Consider the following 14,338-nt stretch of genomic DNA (forward strand, 5'->3'; position numbering starts at 1 on the left):
ATAGCTGAAAGTATAGGTGAGAGATAGAGAATAGAGAGAATAGGTTAATAACCAAAATGGGTTCAAATGAAAGCGATCTAAAGAAGCATGCCAACCAGTCAAAGGTAAAAGCTAAAGTCAGAGCATTCAGAGTGTCGGAGGGCATTGCGTTGGTAAGGTGGTAAGGCGGGGCGGGAGACCGACGACCAAAGTGGGCATCTTAGGAACCTTTTGGCTGGGGAGGTGCCCTTGCTCTCCGGGGCCTGCCTTTGGGACTGAGGGGGGTGAGGTGAGGGGGGGTGGCTGGAGATGGAGGGGGACGGAGAGGGCTGTACGGGGCTGGCAGGGGAGGGTTTATCGTTAGCCTGGTTGGGCTGGGAGGGCCCCTCCTCCTTCTCCTTGATGCCCTCCATCTGAGGCTTGTCCTTTTTCCTCTCCGCTGTCTGACCGCTGTGGAGACAACCAGGGGGTCAACCAGAGGATAACCAAACAGCGGAACACAACCAGTGGCGACATGAGTACAAGGGGACACAACCAGTGGAGACAGGGGTACAAGGGGATACAACCAGTGGCGACATGGGTACAAGGGGACACAACCAGTGGAGACAGGGGTACAAGGGGATACAACCAGTGGAGACAGGGGTACAAGGGGATACAACCAGTGGAGACATGAGTACAAGGGGACACAAGCAGATGGAACATATATAGGAGGACAAAAAGTGACAAATAACGAAACACAGGGGTATACCAGGACACCGTTGATGGTACAATGATCCTAGATCTGGGCAACTTCTACCCACAGCCTTCACTACTGAGAGACCTGCAAAGCCTCAACTTCCTGCATAGGCAGTGAATAGCTGAGGTCAGTATATTTGATTAATATCTAGTTACTCATCGAGGACGTGCTCAGCAATGCTTAGCCATAGGCTTAGCTAAATGCTGTGACAGGTACTCCATCACTACGTCATTGTCCTGAAAGAACCAGGGAAGTGTATAGGCTTTATTCTGCTGAATCACTGCAAGCTGCAAGGGAGAAAGTTAAACACGTGATCAACATTCAACAGTTTATTTTCTGGGAGGAATTAATGTGGCGTTTCAAAGCTAAAAAAATGTATCAATACAGGCTCTGCATCAATGGCTGTCCATCTGATATCAGCAGGTCTAGAGTTGTGCAATGACTGTTGTTGAATGGTGTGTGTGTGTAGCGTATGCAACTTTGTGTGTGTGTGTGTAGTACAGTACCTCTTGGCAGCTGAGGAGAAGGTATCCTTCCTGGTGACGGAGACTGTGGAGCTGTCTCGGTCTCTGTGGCTGGGCTTGCGGCTGCTGGAGCTGCCGTTGGCGATGCAGGACATAGAGTAGGCCTCGCGCAGGGGAGTCTGGCCTACAACGGGCAGGAGAAAACACAGTCAGAGGGGACAGTAAAAACCTACGCAGTATATACAAGTAACTGCCGAAAACACTTGAGCAAATGAGGGATACAAAGTATATTGAAGGCAGGTGCTTCCACACAGGTGTGGTTCCTGAGATAATTAACCTTGCATCATGCTTAGGGTCATGTAGAAAAATGCCCAGTTGCCCGTTATTTTGGCTACCGAGGCTAGAAGATCTCAGTGACTTTGAAAGAGGGGTCTCAAAGGAGCATAGGGGGTTTAAATGGTGTGTGTGTGTCTCTCTCTCTCCGTCACCAGATCTCAACCCAATTGAAGACTTACGGGAGAATCTGTAGTGGCGCCCGAGACAGTGTTTTCCACCACCATCAACAAAACACCAAAAGATGGAATTTCTTGTGGAAGAACGGTGTCACATCCCTCCAATAGAGTTCCAGACACTTGTAGAATCTATGCCAAGGTGCATTGAAGTGGTTCTGGCGGCTCGTTGGGGCAACGCCCTATTAAGACACTTTATGTTGGTGTTTCACTTTATTTTGGCTGTTATCTGTACATTAGGATACAATGGGAGGAAAGTTGATGTATCAGAGAGAGAAAGAGAGAGAGCGTGTGAGAGAGAGCGTGTGTGAGAGAGAGCGTGTGTGAGAGAGAGCGAGCGAGAGAGCGCGTGAGAGAGAGCGAGCGAGAGAGCGTGTGAGAGAGAGCGAGCGAGAGAGCGAGAGAGAGCGAGCGAGCGAGAGAGCGTGAGAGAGAGCGAGCGTGTGAGAGAGAGCGAGCGAGAGAGCGTGTGAGAGAGAGCGAGCGAGAGAGCGTGTGAGAGAGAGCGAGAGAGTGTGAACGAGAGAGAGCGAGAGAGCGTGTGAGAGAGAGAGAGAGCGAGAGAGCGTGTGAGAGAGCGAGAGAGCGTGTGAGAGAGCGAGCGAGAGAGCGTGTGAGAGAGAGCGAGAGAGCGTGTGAGAGAGAGCGAGAGAGCGAGCGAGAGCGAGCGAGACAGCGAGACAGCGAGAGAGAGAAAGAGAGCGCTGTGAGAGAGTAGGAGACACTGTCTACTAGGGCTGACCCCAATTAGTCGACAGGCTGTTGGTTGACCAAGATTTATTTTAGGTCGAGCAGTAGCAAATACATACAGTGGGGGAAAAAAGTGTTTGATCCCCTGCTGATTTTGTACGTTTGCCCACTTACAAAGAAATGATCAGTCTATAATTGTAATGGTAGGTTTATTTGAACAGTGAGAGACAGAATAACAACAAAAAAATCCGGAAAAACGCATGTCAAAAATGTTATAAAATTATTTGCATTTTAATGAGGGAAATAAGTATTTCAACCCTCAGCAAAACATGACTTAGTACTTGGTGGCAAAACCCTTGTTGGCAATCAGAGGTCAGATGTTTCTTGTAGTTGGCCACCAGGTTTGCACACATCTCAGGAGGGATTTTGTCCCACTCCTCTTTGCAGATCTTCTCCAAGTCATTAAGGTTTCGAGGCTGACGTTTGGCAACTCGAACCTTCAGCTCCCTCCACAGATTTTCTATGGGATTAAGGTCTGGAGACTGGCAAGGCCACTCCAGGACCTTAATGTGCTTCTTTTTGAGCCACTCCTTTGTCGCCTTGGCCATGTGTTTTGTTCATTGTCATGCTGGAATACCCATCCACAACCCATTTTCAAAGCCTTGGCTGAGGGAAGGATGTTCTCACCCAAGATTTGATGGTACATGGCCCCGTCCATCGTCCCTTTGATGCGGTGAAGTTGTCCTGTCCCCTTAGCAGAAAAACACCCCCAAAGCATAATGTTTCCACCTCCATGTTTGACGGTGGGGATGGTGTTCTTGGGGTCATAGGCAGCATTCCTCCTCCTCCAAACACGGCAAGTTGAGTCGATGCCAAAGAGCTCCATTTTGGTTTAATCTGACCACAACACGTTCACCCAGTTGTCCTCTGAATCATTCAGATGTTCATTGGCAAACTTCAGACGGGCATGTATATGTATTCTTGAGCAAGGGGACCTTGCGGGCGCTGCAGGATTTCAGTCCTTCACGGCGTAGTGTGTTACCAATTGTTTTCTTGGTGACTATGGTCCCAGCTGCCTTGAGATCATTGACAAGATCCTCCCGTGTAGTTCTGGGCCAATTCCTCACCGTTCTCATGATCATTGCAACCCCACGAGGTGAGATCTTGCATGGAGCCCCAGGCCGAGGGATATTGACAGTTCTTTTGTGTTTCTTCCATTTGCGAATAATCGCACCAAATGTTGTCACCTTCTCACCAAGCTGCTTGGCAATGGTCTTGTAGCCCATTCCAGCCTTGTGTAGGTCTACAATCTTGTCCCTGACATCCTTGGAGAGCTCTTTGGTCTTGGCCATGGTGGAGAGTTTGGAATCTGATTGCTTCTGTGGACAGGTGTCTTTTTTACAGGTAACAAGCTGCAGTTAGGAGCACTCCCTTTAAGAGTGTGCTCCTAATCTCAGCTCGTTACCTGTATAAAAGACACCTGGGAGCCAGAAATCTTTCTGATTGAGAGGGGGGGTCAAATACTTATTTCCCTCATTAAAATGCAAATCAATTTATAACATTTTTGACATGCGTTTTTCTGGATATTTTTGTTGTTATTCTGTCTCTCACTGTTCAAATAAGCCTACCATTAAAATGATATACTGATCCTTTCTTTATCAGTGGGCAAACGTACAAAATCAGCAGGGGATCAAATACTTTTTTCCCCCACTGTAGATATATTTTTTAATGGCACACGAGTCGCCTGTCTGATTCACACCCATGTCAGTGAACTAATCCATTGCAGAGGCTGAGACTAATCCATTGCGGAGCCACGTAATGGCACAGTCCAAGAAGAAGGGGAGCGTGGCTAAAATCCACATCTCTCTCCAGAACGTTCTCTCTCCCGCCAATTTGTGCACATTCATTGTTTCATAACTTCATTGTGTGAATTTGTTGCCTTGATTGTTAGTGTCTATCAAGTCCCCATTGCATACATCAAATAGTAGCCTACATTTACCGTTCATTCCTATCATTTCTAATCTACAACGTTTGTTTGGTTATGGTCACTTCTGTTTATACATTCACTATATTATTATTTCAGTCTTTTTACCGTTCTCATTGGCAGAGTGGACATCCTATGCTAAGTTTGGATTTATTTCGTTCCATTTACGAGTTTTGTCAATTTAGACAGTTTTCTGTTTGGAGCACTACTGTCAATGTTGAGTAAGGACATGCACCTGATTACGCATAGAAGTCAGCCTATAGGCTACCTAAATGTAGGCATATAGCTTAAAATGTGCCCATTTGGGGATCTGATGCTATTTCTGATTGGCTTAACGCACCACCACTAATGAGCAGTGGAGATTTTCAAAGTAATGTTTTCTTCACCTCAAAACAGTAAGCAAACAAAGTCCTGTTTTTACATCTATTGAGAATGACAATTGTTCCTCAATTGTATTTGAAAAATATTTCTAGCCCTCTCCCTTTCCAATAACCAACTCAGCGTGAAAGAGAAAAATGTCACGCTCAGATCCAGTGGAAACGTCACAAAATGAGTCTACCTGATGAGTTCTTATCCCTAACGCTATATTTTATACAACGTTACACGTGTGCTAGTGTGAGCTGGACCCAAGTTGATAGTTGATACACCGTTTCAAGTTCATTGGAGACAGGCCATGCATAGCCAATGCGATTAATAGGATATTTTCTACCTGCAGACTGCAATGTTTTTATTTGTTGTAGGCTATTCTTACATAGTTGGCAACAGAAGTTACTTCTTTAGCGTTGTATCATTTTCATTTGGATAGAATTTCGATTAACCACATGAATGATTTTGAGATACGAAGACTTTATTATAAATGAAATGAAACTGTTAGACGTAAATGTGCATCTGAAAACCATAACAGGCACGCAGATCAGTAGAAATGGTAAGATAAATCGGCATTCCGCACGAGAAAGGTTGCCGACTCATGTAACCTATTACCGGAAACTTCAGGAGAGTAACTGTCTACATATATAGGGATTAAAGGGAGGGGGAGTGGTTGAACAACGGAGTATGAGATTATCACTGCTCAACAGACATGGTTTAAGAGTCTAATCCGTGGGAGAACAAAGGGAAGGATTAGGGAAGGCAGATGTAAAAAGCATAACAAACATCCTTCCTCCCAATGAAGCTTCTATGACACTTCTGTAAAAGGCACAGACACAACGGTAGCGTTTGCCAGCCGAGAACACTTAGCACCTCTGAACAGAGTGGCGGACGTAATTTGCAAGCCAATTCTACGCGTAGAAACGACGTGTTTCCTCTCTACGATGTGTGTGTGTGTGTGGGGGGGGGGGGCAGGGTTATGTTTGGGGGCACATGGCGTCCCAGTGGAAGCCGGATTCCGTGTCAGTGACACAAGGCACAGGTTTCACGGCCCATTACACCCCAAGCACACATACACACAGCATGGAGGAGGAGGAGGAGGTGGCCTCCCTACCCCATCCACCAGCCCCCACCACCTCCATCCTCCTCTCACCAGTCTCCTCCCCTCCCCCTCAACATCAAGACAAAAGACCGCCTGAGTGTGTTTGGGGAAAGACTGGAAATGTGGGTACACAAGGCCAGAGGGAAAGTCAATGAGAGTAATGAATGGTCGACCAAAACCAATCCCATTCTAGAGACTTCAGAAAGTATTCACGCCCCTTTGTGAAACCATGTTTTCACTTTGTTATTATGGGGTATTGTGTGAAGAAAATCCTCTTTTTAATCCATTTAGAATTCAGGCTGTAACACAACAAAAACGTGGAATAAGTCAAGGGGTGTGAATACATCCTGAAGGCACTGCATATCAATAACGACTGATGCCTTGCAAGAGGGAGGGTCTTCATCCCTCAACCTGGCTTCCTGATCTCATAAACCTGTTTCTCTCTCCCATCGAAGCCATGTGATTGACAGGTTTGTGTGTGTGTGTGTGTGTGTCTGCAGTGTTCATAGTGTCACACTAAGAAAACCTTCGTATGCCTTGGCTTCCTCGTTCATGATAATACATTATTTGGAAAAGAGAAAGATTTGGGGGAAAGGGTGGAAAGAATGAGGGCTGGAAAGATAAAGATAGGGGGCTGGAAAGATAAAGATAGGGGGCTGGAAAAAGAGAAGTTTACAAACATGAGAATGAGAGAAAGGGACACAGTGCTGACCAATAATGCAAGTGATAGAGGGGAAAGAAAGACTGAATGAGAGAGGAAGATATTTCTGGGTCTTGAATAAGTTAACAAGAGCAGGAAGGGGCCGTGTGTGTGCCTTCGTTCTCTCTTTTGTGTGTGTGTGTGTGTGTGTGTGTGTGTGTGTGTGTGTGTGTGTGTGTGTGTGTGTGTGTGTGTGTGTGTGTGTATATATATATGTGGGGCAGTGGAGGTTTGCATACTCTGAAGAGTTGGCTTTGAAGTCAGAGCATGGGTGTCTGCAGAGAAACTAAACCATGTGATTTCCTTTGCTTCCTGTCTGCTTCGGTCCCAGATTACTGCCCACGCACCGAGAGAGCAGCAAAACAGAGTTAAAGTACAGAAAGCTGTACGTGACAAACTGCCAATCCCGTAACACATCAACTCAATGACCCCTAAATAATAATCAGTCAATGTCAACGTACCAGGAGTGCTGATGAACTCACTAGAGTCGTACCCGCACACACAGCAAGGGGTGGCCAGGGGTCGTCGTTATGGCGATGGACGCTATTAAGTAGGAGAGTGACGTCATAATGAGAGGTGACCAGCGGAATGGAGAGCTGACCGGAACGAGGGATCAGAGGAGGCTGGAGGGAGGCGTGACAGATGATGGACGGAGGGATAGGGGGGTAGAGGATGTGGCACGAAAGAGCTAAGCAAGGGTGGCACCGGGCGAGTGCTGTCACACGATACAGTAACTCCTATCCTGCCGTTCACATGCAGTAAGGGTCCTGTTCCAATACGTTTCAAGTGCGGCCTTATTTCCTTGGAGGAATTCTAATATGATGTGACTGGATAAGTGAAAGCATTGAAATGGAAACCTTGCTCTCACTCTATACATGTTGGATCAGTGGTTACCTCAGGAGAGGAAGGAAGGATGCAGTATTGTAACGGAGCCATGCATGGTTTCCCAGCCCAGAGAGACACTTTCACATCATCATATACAGTAATTGGCTCCATTAGAGAAAGTCAAATATCAGGACAAGGCTGCAGAGTTACCATACACACAGATAATGTTCCACCATCAGGGCCCCCTGCTGACAGACACACACACACACACACACACACACACACACACACACACACACACACACACACACACACACACACACACACACACACACACACACACACACACACACACACACACACACACACACAGGGGGTCTTATTGTGTGCAGATAGCCTGGCTAACTAACTTCAGTCCTGTCTATAGGTGAGAGAGTGGTGGTTATTACTGAAGCCCAATTACAGAACCCAGATGCTCCCCAATGACCATGGGCACGACACACAATCTCTGTCTGCGTCTCAGCCTCCCTCGCGCACTCTGCGTCTCGCGCTCTCTGCGTCTCGCGCTCTCTGCGTCTCGCGCTCTCTGCGTGTCTCGCGCTCTCTGCGTGTCTCGCGCTCTCTGCGTGTCTCGCGCTCTCTGCGTGTCTCGCGCTCTCTGCGTGTCTCGCGCTCTCTGCGTGTCTCGCGCTCTCTGCGTGTCTCGCGCTCTCTGCGTGTCTCGCGCTCTCTGCGTGTCTCGCGCTCTCTGCGTGTCTCGCGCTCTCTGCGTCTCCCTCTGCGTGTCTCGCGCTCTCTGCGTCTCCCTCTGCGTGTCTCGCGCTCTCTGCGTCTCCCTCTGCGTGTCTCGCGCTCTCTGCGTCTCCCTCTGCGTCTCCCTCTGCGTCGCCCTCTGCGTCTCCCTCTGCGTCTCCCTCTGCGTCTCCCTCTGCGTCTCAGCCTCCCGCGCTCTCTGCGTCTCAGCCTCCCGCGCTCTCTGCGTCTCAGCCTCTCTCGCGCTCTCTGCGTCTCAGCCTCTCTCGCGCTCTCTGCGTCTCAGCCTCTCTCGCGCTCTCTGCGTCTCAGCCTCTCTCGCGCTCTCTGCGTCTCAGCCTCTCTCGCGCTCTCTGCGTCTCAGCCTCTCTCGCGCTCTCTGCGTCTCAGCCTCCGTGTCTCTCTCTGCGTCTCAGCCTCTCGTCGCTCTCTCTGCGTCTCAGCCTCTCTCGCGCTCTCGGCGTCTCAGCCTCTCTCGCGCTCTCTGCGTCTCAGCCTCCGTGTCTCTCTCTGTGTCTCAGCCTCCGTGTCTCTCTCTGTGTCTCAGCCTCCGTGTCTCTCTCTGTGTCTCAGCCTCCGTGTCTCTCTCTGTGTCTCAGCCTCCGTGTCTCTCTCTGTGTCTCAGCCTCCGTGTCTCTCTCTGTGTCTCAGCCTCCGTGTCTCTCTCTGTGTCTCAGCCTCCGTGTCTCTCTCTGTGTCTCAGCCTCCCTCTGTCTCAGCCTCCCTCTGTCTCAGCCTCCCTCTGTCTCAGCCTCCCTCTGTCTCAGCCTCCGTCTGTCTCTGAGCCTCCCTCTGTCTCAGCCTCCCTCTGTCTCAGCCTCCCTCTGTCTCAGCCTCCCTCTGTCTCAGCCTCCCTCTGTCTCAGCCTCCCTCTGTCTCAGCCTCCCTCTGTCTCAGCCTCCCTCTCTCAATGCAATATCCTTCTCTCCCTTTCTGTCTCTCTAAAACTGAGCTCAATCACTTTCTTTCTCGCTCTCTTTCCCTCAGAGCTGAGAATGAAATTCCCTTCCCCTCTTCTCTGTCCTAATGCTGGCTGGTTATATCAGCCTCCACTTTATCACTGAGCTCAGAGAGAGGAATGGCTATGGCACAGTGTTCATGTGTTAACCAGAGGTTGGGCTATTGTGTGAGAGAAAATGGCGCAGAGTACATTTGTCATTGAGAATATAGTGTTAGATTGTGATTATATGGGATGTGTAATCATGTGTTGCTGTGTATAGGTGTGAGAGGGTAATAAAAGCCGGGGGTCAAGGTCAGAGTGGAACTGTTAACAGAACTTCCTTAATGTAAACAGGCGGAGGAATACAGGATAGCGCTCTCTTCCACAACTACCACCTGGTGAGGAAATGCAAGGGAGAGGAGAGGGGCTGAACGAGCCATTGGGAAAGTGGAATTTCCATTGCTGGAAGGAAGTTATGGTAAATGGTACAGAAGCTAGTGCAGATGGATTTGACAGTGCATGATCAGCTTATGGTGGGGGAGAGGGTGCTTGTAAAACTGTCCTTTGCAGGTTTTGAGAACCTACCCATGGAGATATCTGAGGGTTTACAAAAACCTGCAGATTGCAGATATAATCATGAGAGTGCCTCAGATGGGGACAGTGATGGCGACGACAGAGACAGTTCAGGGTTCAGGGGTGACTGACTACCTTTGGTGCTAGTCTGTTTCTTGGCGGTGGTGGCCGTGTCCTCGGAGAGCGCCAGGCGTCGCAGCACGTCTGCCAGCGCCGCCTTCATCACGGTGATCTCATCCTCTTGCTGCTGGACCCGCAGCTCCAAAGACGAGAGACGATCCTGCACATCAGACGCACTCGCCGCTGAGATACTGTCATCTACAGAGAGGAGACGGGGTTAGATACTGTAGACAACACACGTTTAGTCATCCACCCACCAAAGAGACCCACACAAACATTTAGGCCTTACCCAGGCCTCCTTTAACGTGTACGATCACATGTTTGTGATCATTGTTGAGTGGACCCTGCAGCGTACCATCGCAAATATGTGATTGGAACCATAGCAACAGAACGTGTGACGCAACAAACGCATCTAAACAGAATTGTTGTCTGGAAAGCATCGAAACAATGTTTTGTACTGATGGGAAATAAAGTTTGCAACTTTATTCCTCAATTTCACCTTTTATTGTAAAAGACAAATGTGAACTTCATAATCCAAGCATCACACGGAACACATCCACAGCCAAACTCATTCTATAAACCAGTCTAAATAACAGATTGCGCTGACAGAAAAAACAAAGTTAGCGACCAAACAGCTAGACTTTAAATGTACCACATCTCTGGTGAGGGCAAGGGAGAAATGTAATATTGTTTAGAAAAGAGATGCGTCAGCTAAGCTAACAGCAGCTACATTTTATTTTATTAAGTTTGTTTATGTTTGACAAGCAAAAACTCCCTCATCCAAGAATTTCATTCACTATAAAAAAACCAAAAAAAACTAAGTCAAAGTTTGGCCACTTCTCAGCAATCTTCAATGTACGTGTTACAGTGTATACAAGAACCGGAGCACGTGGCATGATGAGTCATTTACAGTTTTTTGACAAATCACAAAGCAAATAAAATGTTATCACCTCAGAGATCGTCACCCCAAATACAAGTCTACTGCCTAGTCTAGCCATAGTGTGAAAGCTAAACAGGGTTGCCAGATTTGGGTGACCCCAATTTTGGGAGGGGGAAGGTATCATTGGGGTATATGATACAGGAAATATTACTATGATGGGGGATTTATCAATACATGGGGGGAACACAGGAGAAGTTTATAAGCTAAATAAAAACAAAACCCCTGGAAAGGGGGTCTGAGCTGGCAAACCTGAGAAACGATAGTTTCAATCTAAGTCAGTCGAGTGAAGCATCCTTTCACCTCGTTTTGTTATAACATCTTTTGTCTGACAGACGTTTACGTGACAATCAGAACGCATTGTATGATGTCAACAAACATGGCGCCACACATATCTGGTATTTAACTTAGCATTAGCTCATCATAATCACTACAACCATCCAAAAAGTATTTTATACACATCATGTGTCCATTAGAATATATGCAAGAATCGGAATGCATCATTTGTCACCAGTACTTGAAAACATGAGAATAAAACAGTAAATATTTATTCTCCATACATTCATATGTTGTGCTACAGTAGAAACGGCAACACGATATACAGAAACTATAAAGATAACGTAATAAGGCACTTTGATAGTAATAACTTTGGACATGTGTATGTTCTTAAGGAAAACAACTTTGAAGACAATGTGTGTGCCAGCTGGAAAATGTGCCTGGGGGTAAAAGTATGTGTAAGTTATTTTCTGACTGGCGATGCGTAAATGTTTGCATACTTGATCTGGGGAAAAACTGGGGAAGTGCTTAGGCTCTAGTTGAAAAGAGAAGTTTGTTCTTCTCAGTAAAGCCTCAAACATGTATTGTCCGCAACTGTGAAATGGGCTACTTCTATGTGAATTAATGAGGAAGCGGAACACAACTCAATTCAAACTGTTGTTAGAAAATAAAACTTGTAAAAAAAAAATGAAATTGACAAGCTGAAACAGTCTATAGATAATTAGCAGGCAGCGTGGCTTGGTTTGAGGGCAGCGTGGGTTAACTGTCCTGCTGCATAACAATCACATTTTGAAACCGTGAGTACATAATTGTTATATATTTTTTTATCAATCACTCTGGGGCAACCAAGATATTTGGAACTCATGCATGAAAAGACTCCATAATGTTTCATCTGTAGGTGCTACATTGCAAACAATTGTGTCATATGAAGTTAACGCTTGCTCTGTAATGACTAGTTTATGAATATTGAAAATATAAAAAACATTTGATTTGCAAAATTGTTCAATATATTATTGAACATAATATACTCTACAGACATATCATAGTTCCAGAGTTGGATTTCTGCTTGTCTGTGAAGGCGTACTTGTCGCATCTGGTGACTTCCCTAAGGCCCCACTGTGAAAAAAGAGTGGAAAACACAGGCATGAGGGCTTGAAAGCTACTGAGGATGATAACTGACTCTATAGCCACTCCTATCCGTCATATCTTTAATCTGAGCCTAAAGAAAAAGTGTTTGTGGAGGGAAGCCAGTCATTCCGCTACCCAAGAGTGGTAAAGTGGCCTTTACTGGTTCTAACAGCAGCCGTATCAGCTTGCTGCCAGCTCTTAGCAAACAGTTGTAAGAAATTGTGTTTGACTAAATACAATGTTATTTCTTTGTAAACAAATTAACGACAGACTTCCGGCATGCTTATAGAGAAGGGCACTCAACATGTACTGTACTGACACAAATGACTAAGAAATTGATAATACGATGATTGTGGGAGCAGTACTGTTAGATTTCAGTGCAGCCTTTGATATTATTGACCATAATCTGTTGTTGAAAAAAATGTATGTTGTATGGCTTTTCAACCACTGCCATATCATGGCATCAGAGCCCTCTCTAAAAGAACTCAGAGGGTTTTCTTTAATGGAAGCTTCTCGAATGTCAAACATTTAAAGTGTGGTGTACCGCAGGGCAGCACTCTAGGCCCGCTTCGCTTTTCTATTTTTACCAAGGACCTGCCAAGGGCATGTGTGTCCATGTATGCTGATGATTCAACCATTTACGCGTCAGCAACCAGAGCTAATGAAGTTACTGAAACCCTTAAGACCTGCAGTCAGTTCTGGAATGGCGGGCCAGTAGTAAACTGGTGCTGAATATCTCTAAAACTAAGAGCATTGTGTTTGGTACAAATTATTCCCTAAGTTCTAGACCTCAGCTGTTTTCAGGTAATGAATGGTGTGGCTGTTGAGCAATTTGAGGAGACTCAATTACTTGGTGTTACTTTAGATTGTAAACTGTCATGGTCAAAACAAAGATCCAATGGTTGTAAAGATGGGGAGAAGTCTGTCTGTAGTAAAAAGATGCTCTACTTTTTTGACACCACAATCTAAAAAAACAATTCCTGCAGGCTCTAGTTTTATCTTATCTTGATTATTGTCCAGTCATATGGTCAAGTGCTGCAAAGAAAAACCTAGTTAAGCTGCAGCTGGCCCAGAACGTCTTGCTCTTCATTGTAAATCAGAGGGCTAATATTAGCTTAAGTGCTAGATCAAGCTTGGTAACAGTGGTAGAGACAATCCCTTCCTGAATTAAGATCCCTGTGGTCTAATACTTGTTTTGTGCATGCTGCAAACTGTGTTTTGAGATACTTGCATAACTGTATGAGCTGGGTTTGCTGTCTTCGTAGCATTTGTTAGCATTCTGACATTTTATGTTTGAACAACAACAAAAAAGTGTCCCTTGTGTGCACTGCCGGTAATACCGTATATCCCAGGATGGCACAGGCATGGTATGAAGGTATTCCATGCCTCTACAATATAAATACAGGGAAAATTCAACTGCTCAGTATTTGTGAGAAGTGGGTTTCATGCTCAGGGCTACTGCCAAGCCCAGCTGTGGTTTAGGTCCTGATTGCTGGATGGAATTGGGCTAATTTGCAGTGAAGACAGTGAGAGGGCCTCATCGCTAAGGCTTGCCTGTTAAAGGGGTGCTGATGAACCCTCCTCTCTACTCAGAAGGAATTTGAACTCCCTCCCGACACAAAAAAAACAAGGTGCATACACAGTCACAATTAAAAAGTGCCAAAGAGAAAACATCTACAGTCATAAAAGTCTAGAGCAAAGTATTAACAAGTTAAACAATGAGAACACTTAGCCCCGAACTCAAAAAGTGGATTCAATGATGGTAAACAATAAAAGCTCATCCAAAGGCCAAACCATTTTTACAATGTTCGTGATGCTAACAGATCAAGCTAACCTTTACTATAAGCTCAAAGAGCAGTTTCTGGCCAATAAAGGTAATAAAAAAAGGGTTTAAGAATGTGCACAGAATGGTAGTAATATGAGACACACACACACACACACACACACACACACACACACGAATGCGCGCAGACCGAGTGAGCGGAGGTAGTGGGCAGTTACCGTGCCCTAGATGGCTGGGCAGCCGTAGACCACAGTGGCAGAGAGAGAGAAAGAGAGTGATAGAGTAAGAGTGTATTTATACTGTACATTTGCTCATTTTGCTATTTTCTATATTGTATTTAATGTATGTAAACTGTGTCAATGTACTTGGCGAATAAACGTGATTCTGAAGAAAAAAGAGATAGTGAGTTATAGAACCCATTGCCCTTTATGGTTGTGAGGTCTGGGGTCCGTTCACCAACCAAGAATTCACAA

At 46.0% G+C, this 14,338-nt stretch overlaps 1 protein-coding gene across 8 annotated transcripts in view; it reads right to left on the reverse strand.

The window, feature by feature from the left end:
• LOC106605231 (EMAP like 4) overlaps window positions 1-14,338 on the reverse strand; it is a 93,300-nt gene that overhangs the window by 31,103 nt on the left and 47,859 nt on the right. For 3 of the 8 annotated variants that reach the window (XM_045719978.1, XM_014200659.2, XM_014200652.2), the window contains exons 2-4: window positions 9,757-9,939; window positions 1,222-1,363; window positions 208-429 (exon numbers count right to left, since the gene is read on the reverse strand). In XM_045719978.1, coding sequence (XP_045575934.1) covers window positions 208-429; window positions 1,222-1,363; window positions 9,757-9,939 — 547 coding nt within the window. The remainder of the gene's footprint in view (window positions 1-207; window positions 430-1,221; window positions 1,364-9,756; window positions 9,940-14,338) is intronic. The other 5 variants (XM_045719997.1, XM_045719987.1, XM_045720005.1 and 2 more) reach the window with 3 other exon arrangements.

This window comes from Salmo salar, chromosome ssa01 (assembly GCF_905237065.1).
Source record: "Salmo salar chromosome ssa01, Ssal_v3.1, whole genome shotgun sequence".
NCBI lineage: Eukaryota > Metazoa > Chordata > Actinopteri > Salmoniformes > Salmonidae > Salmo > Salmo salar.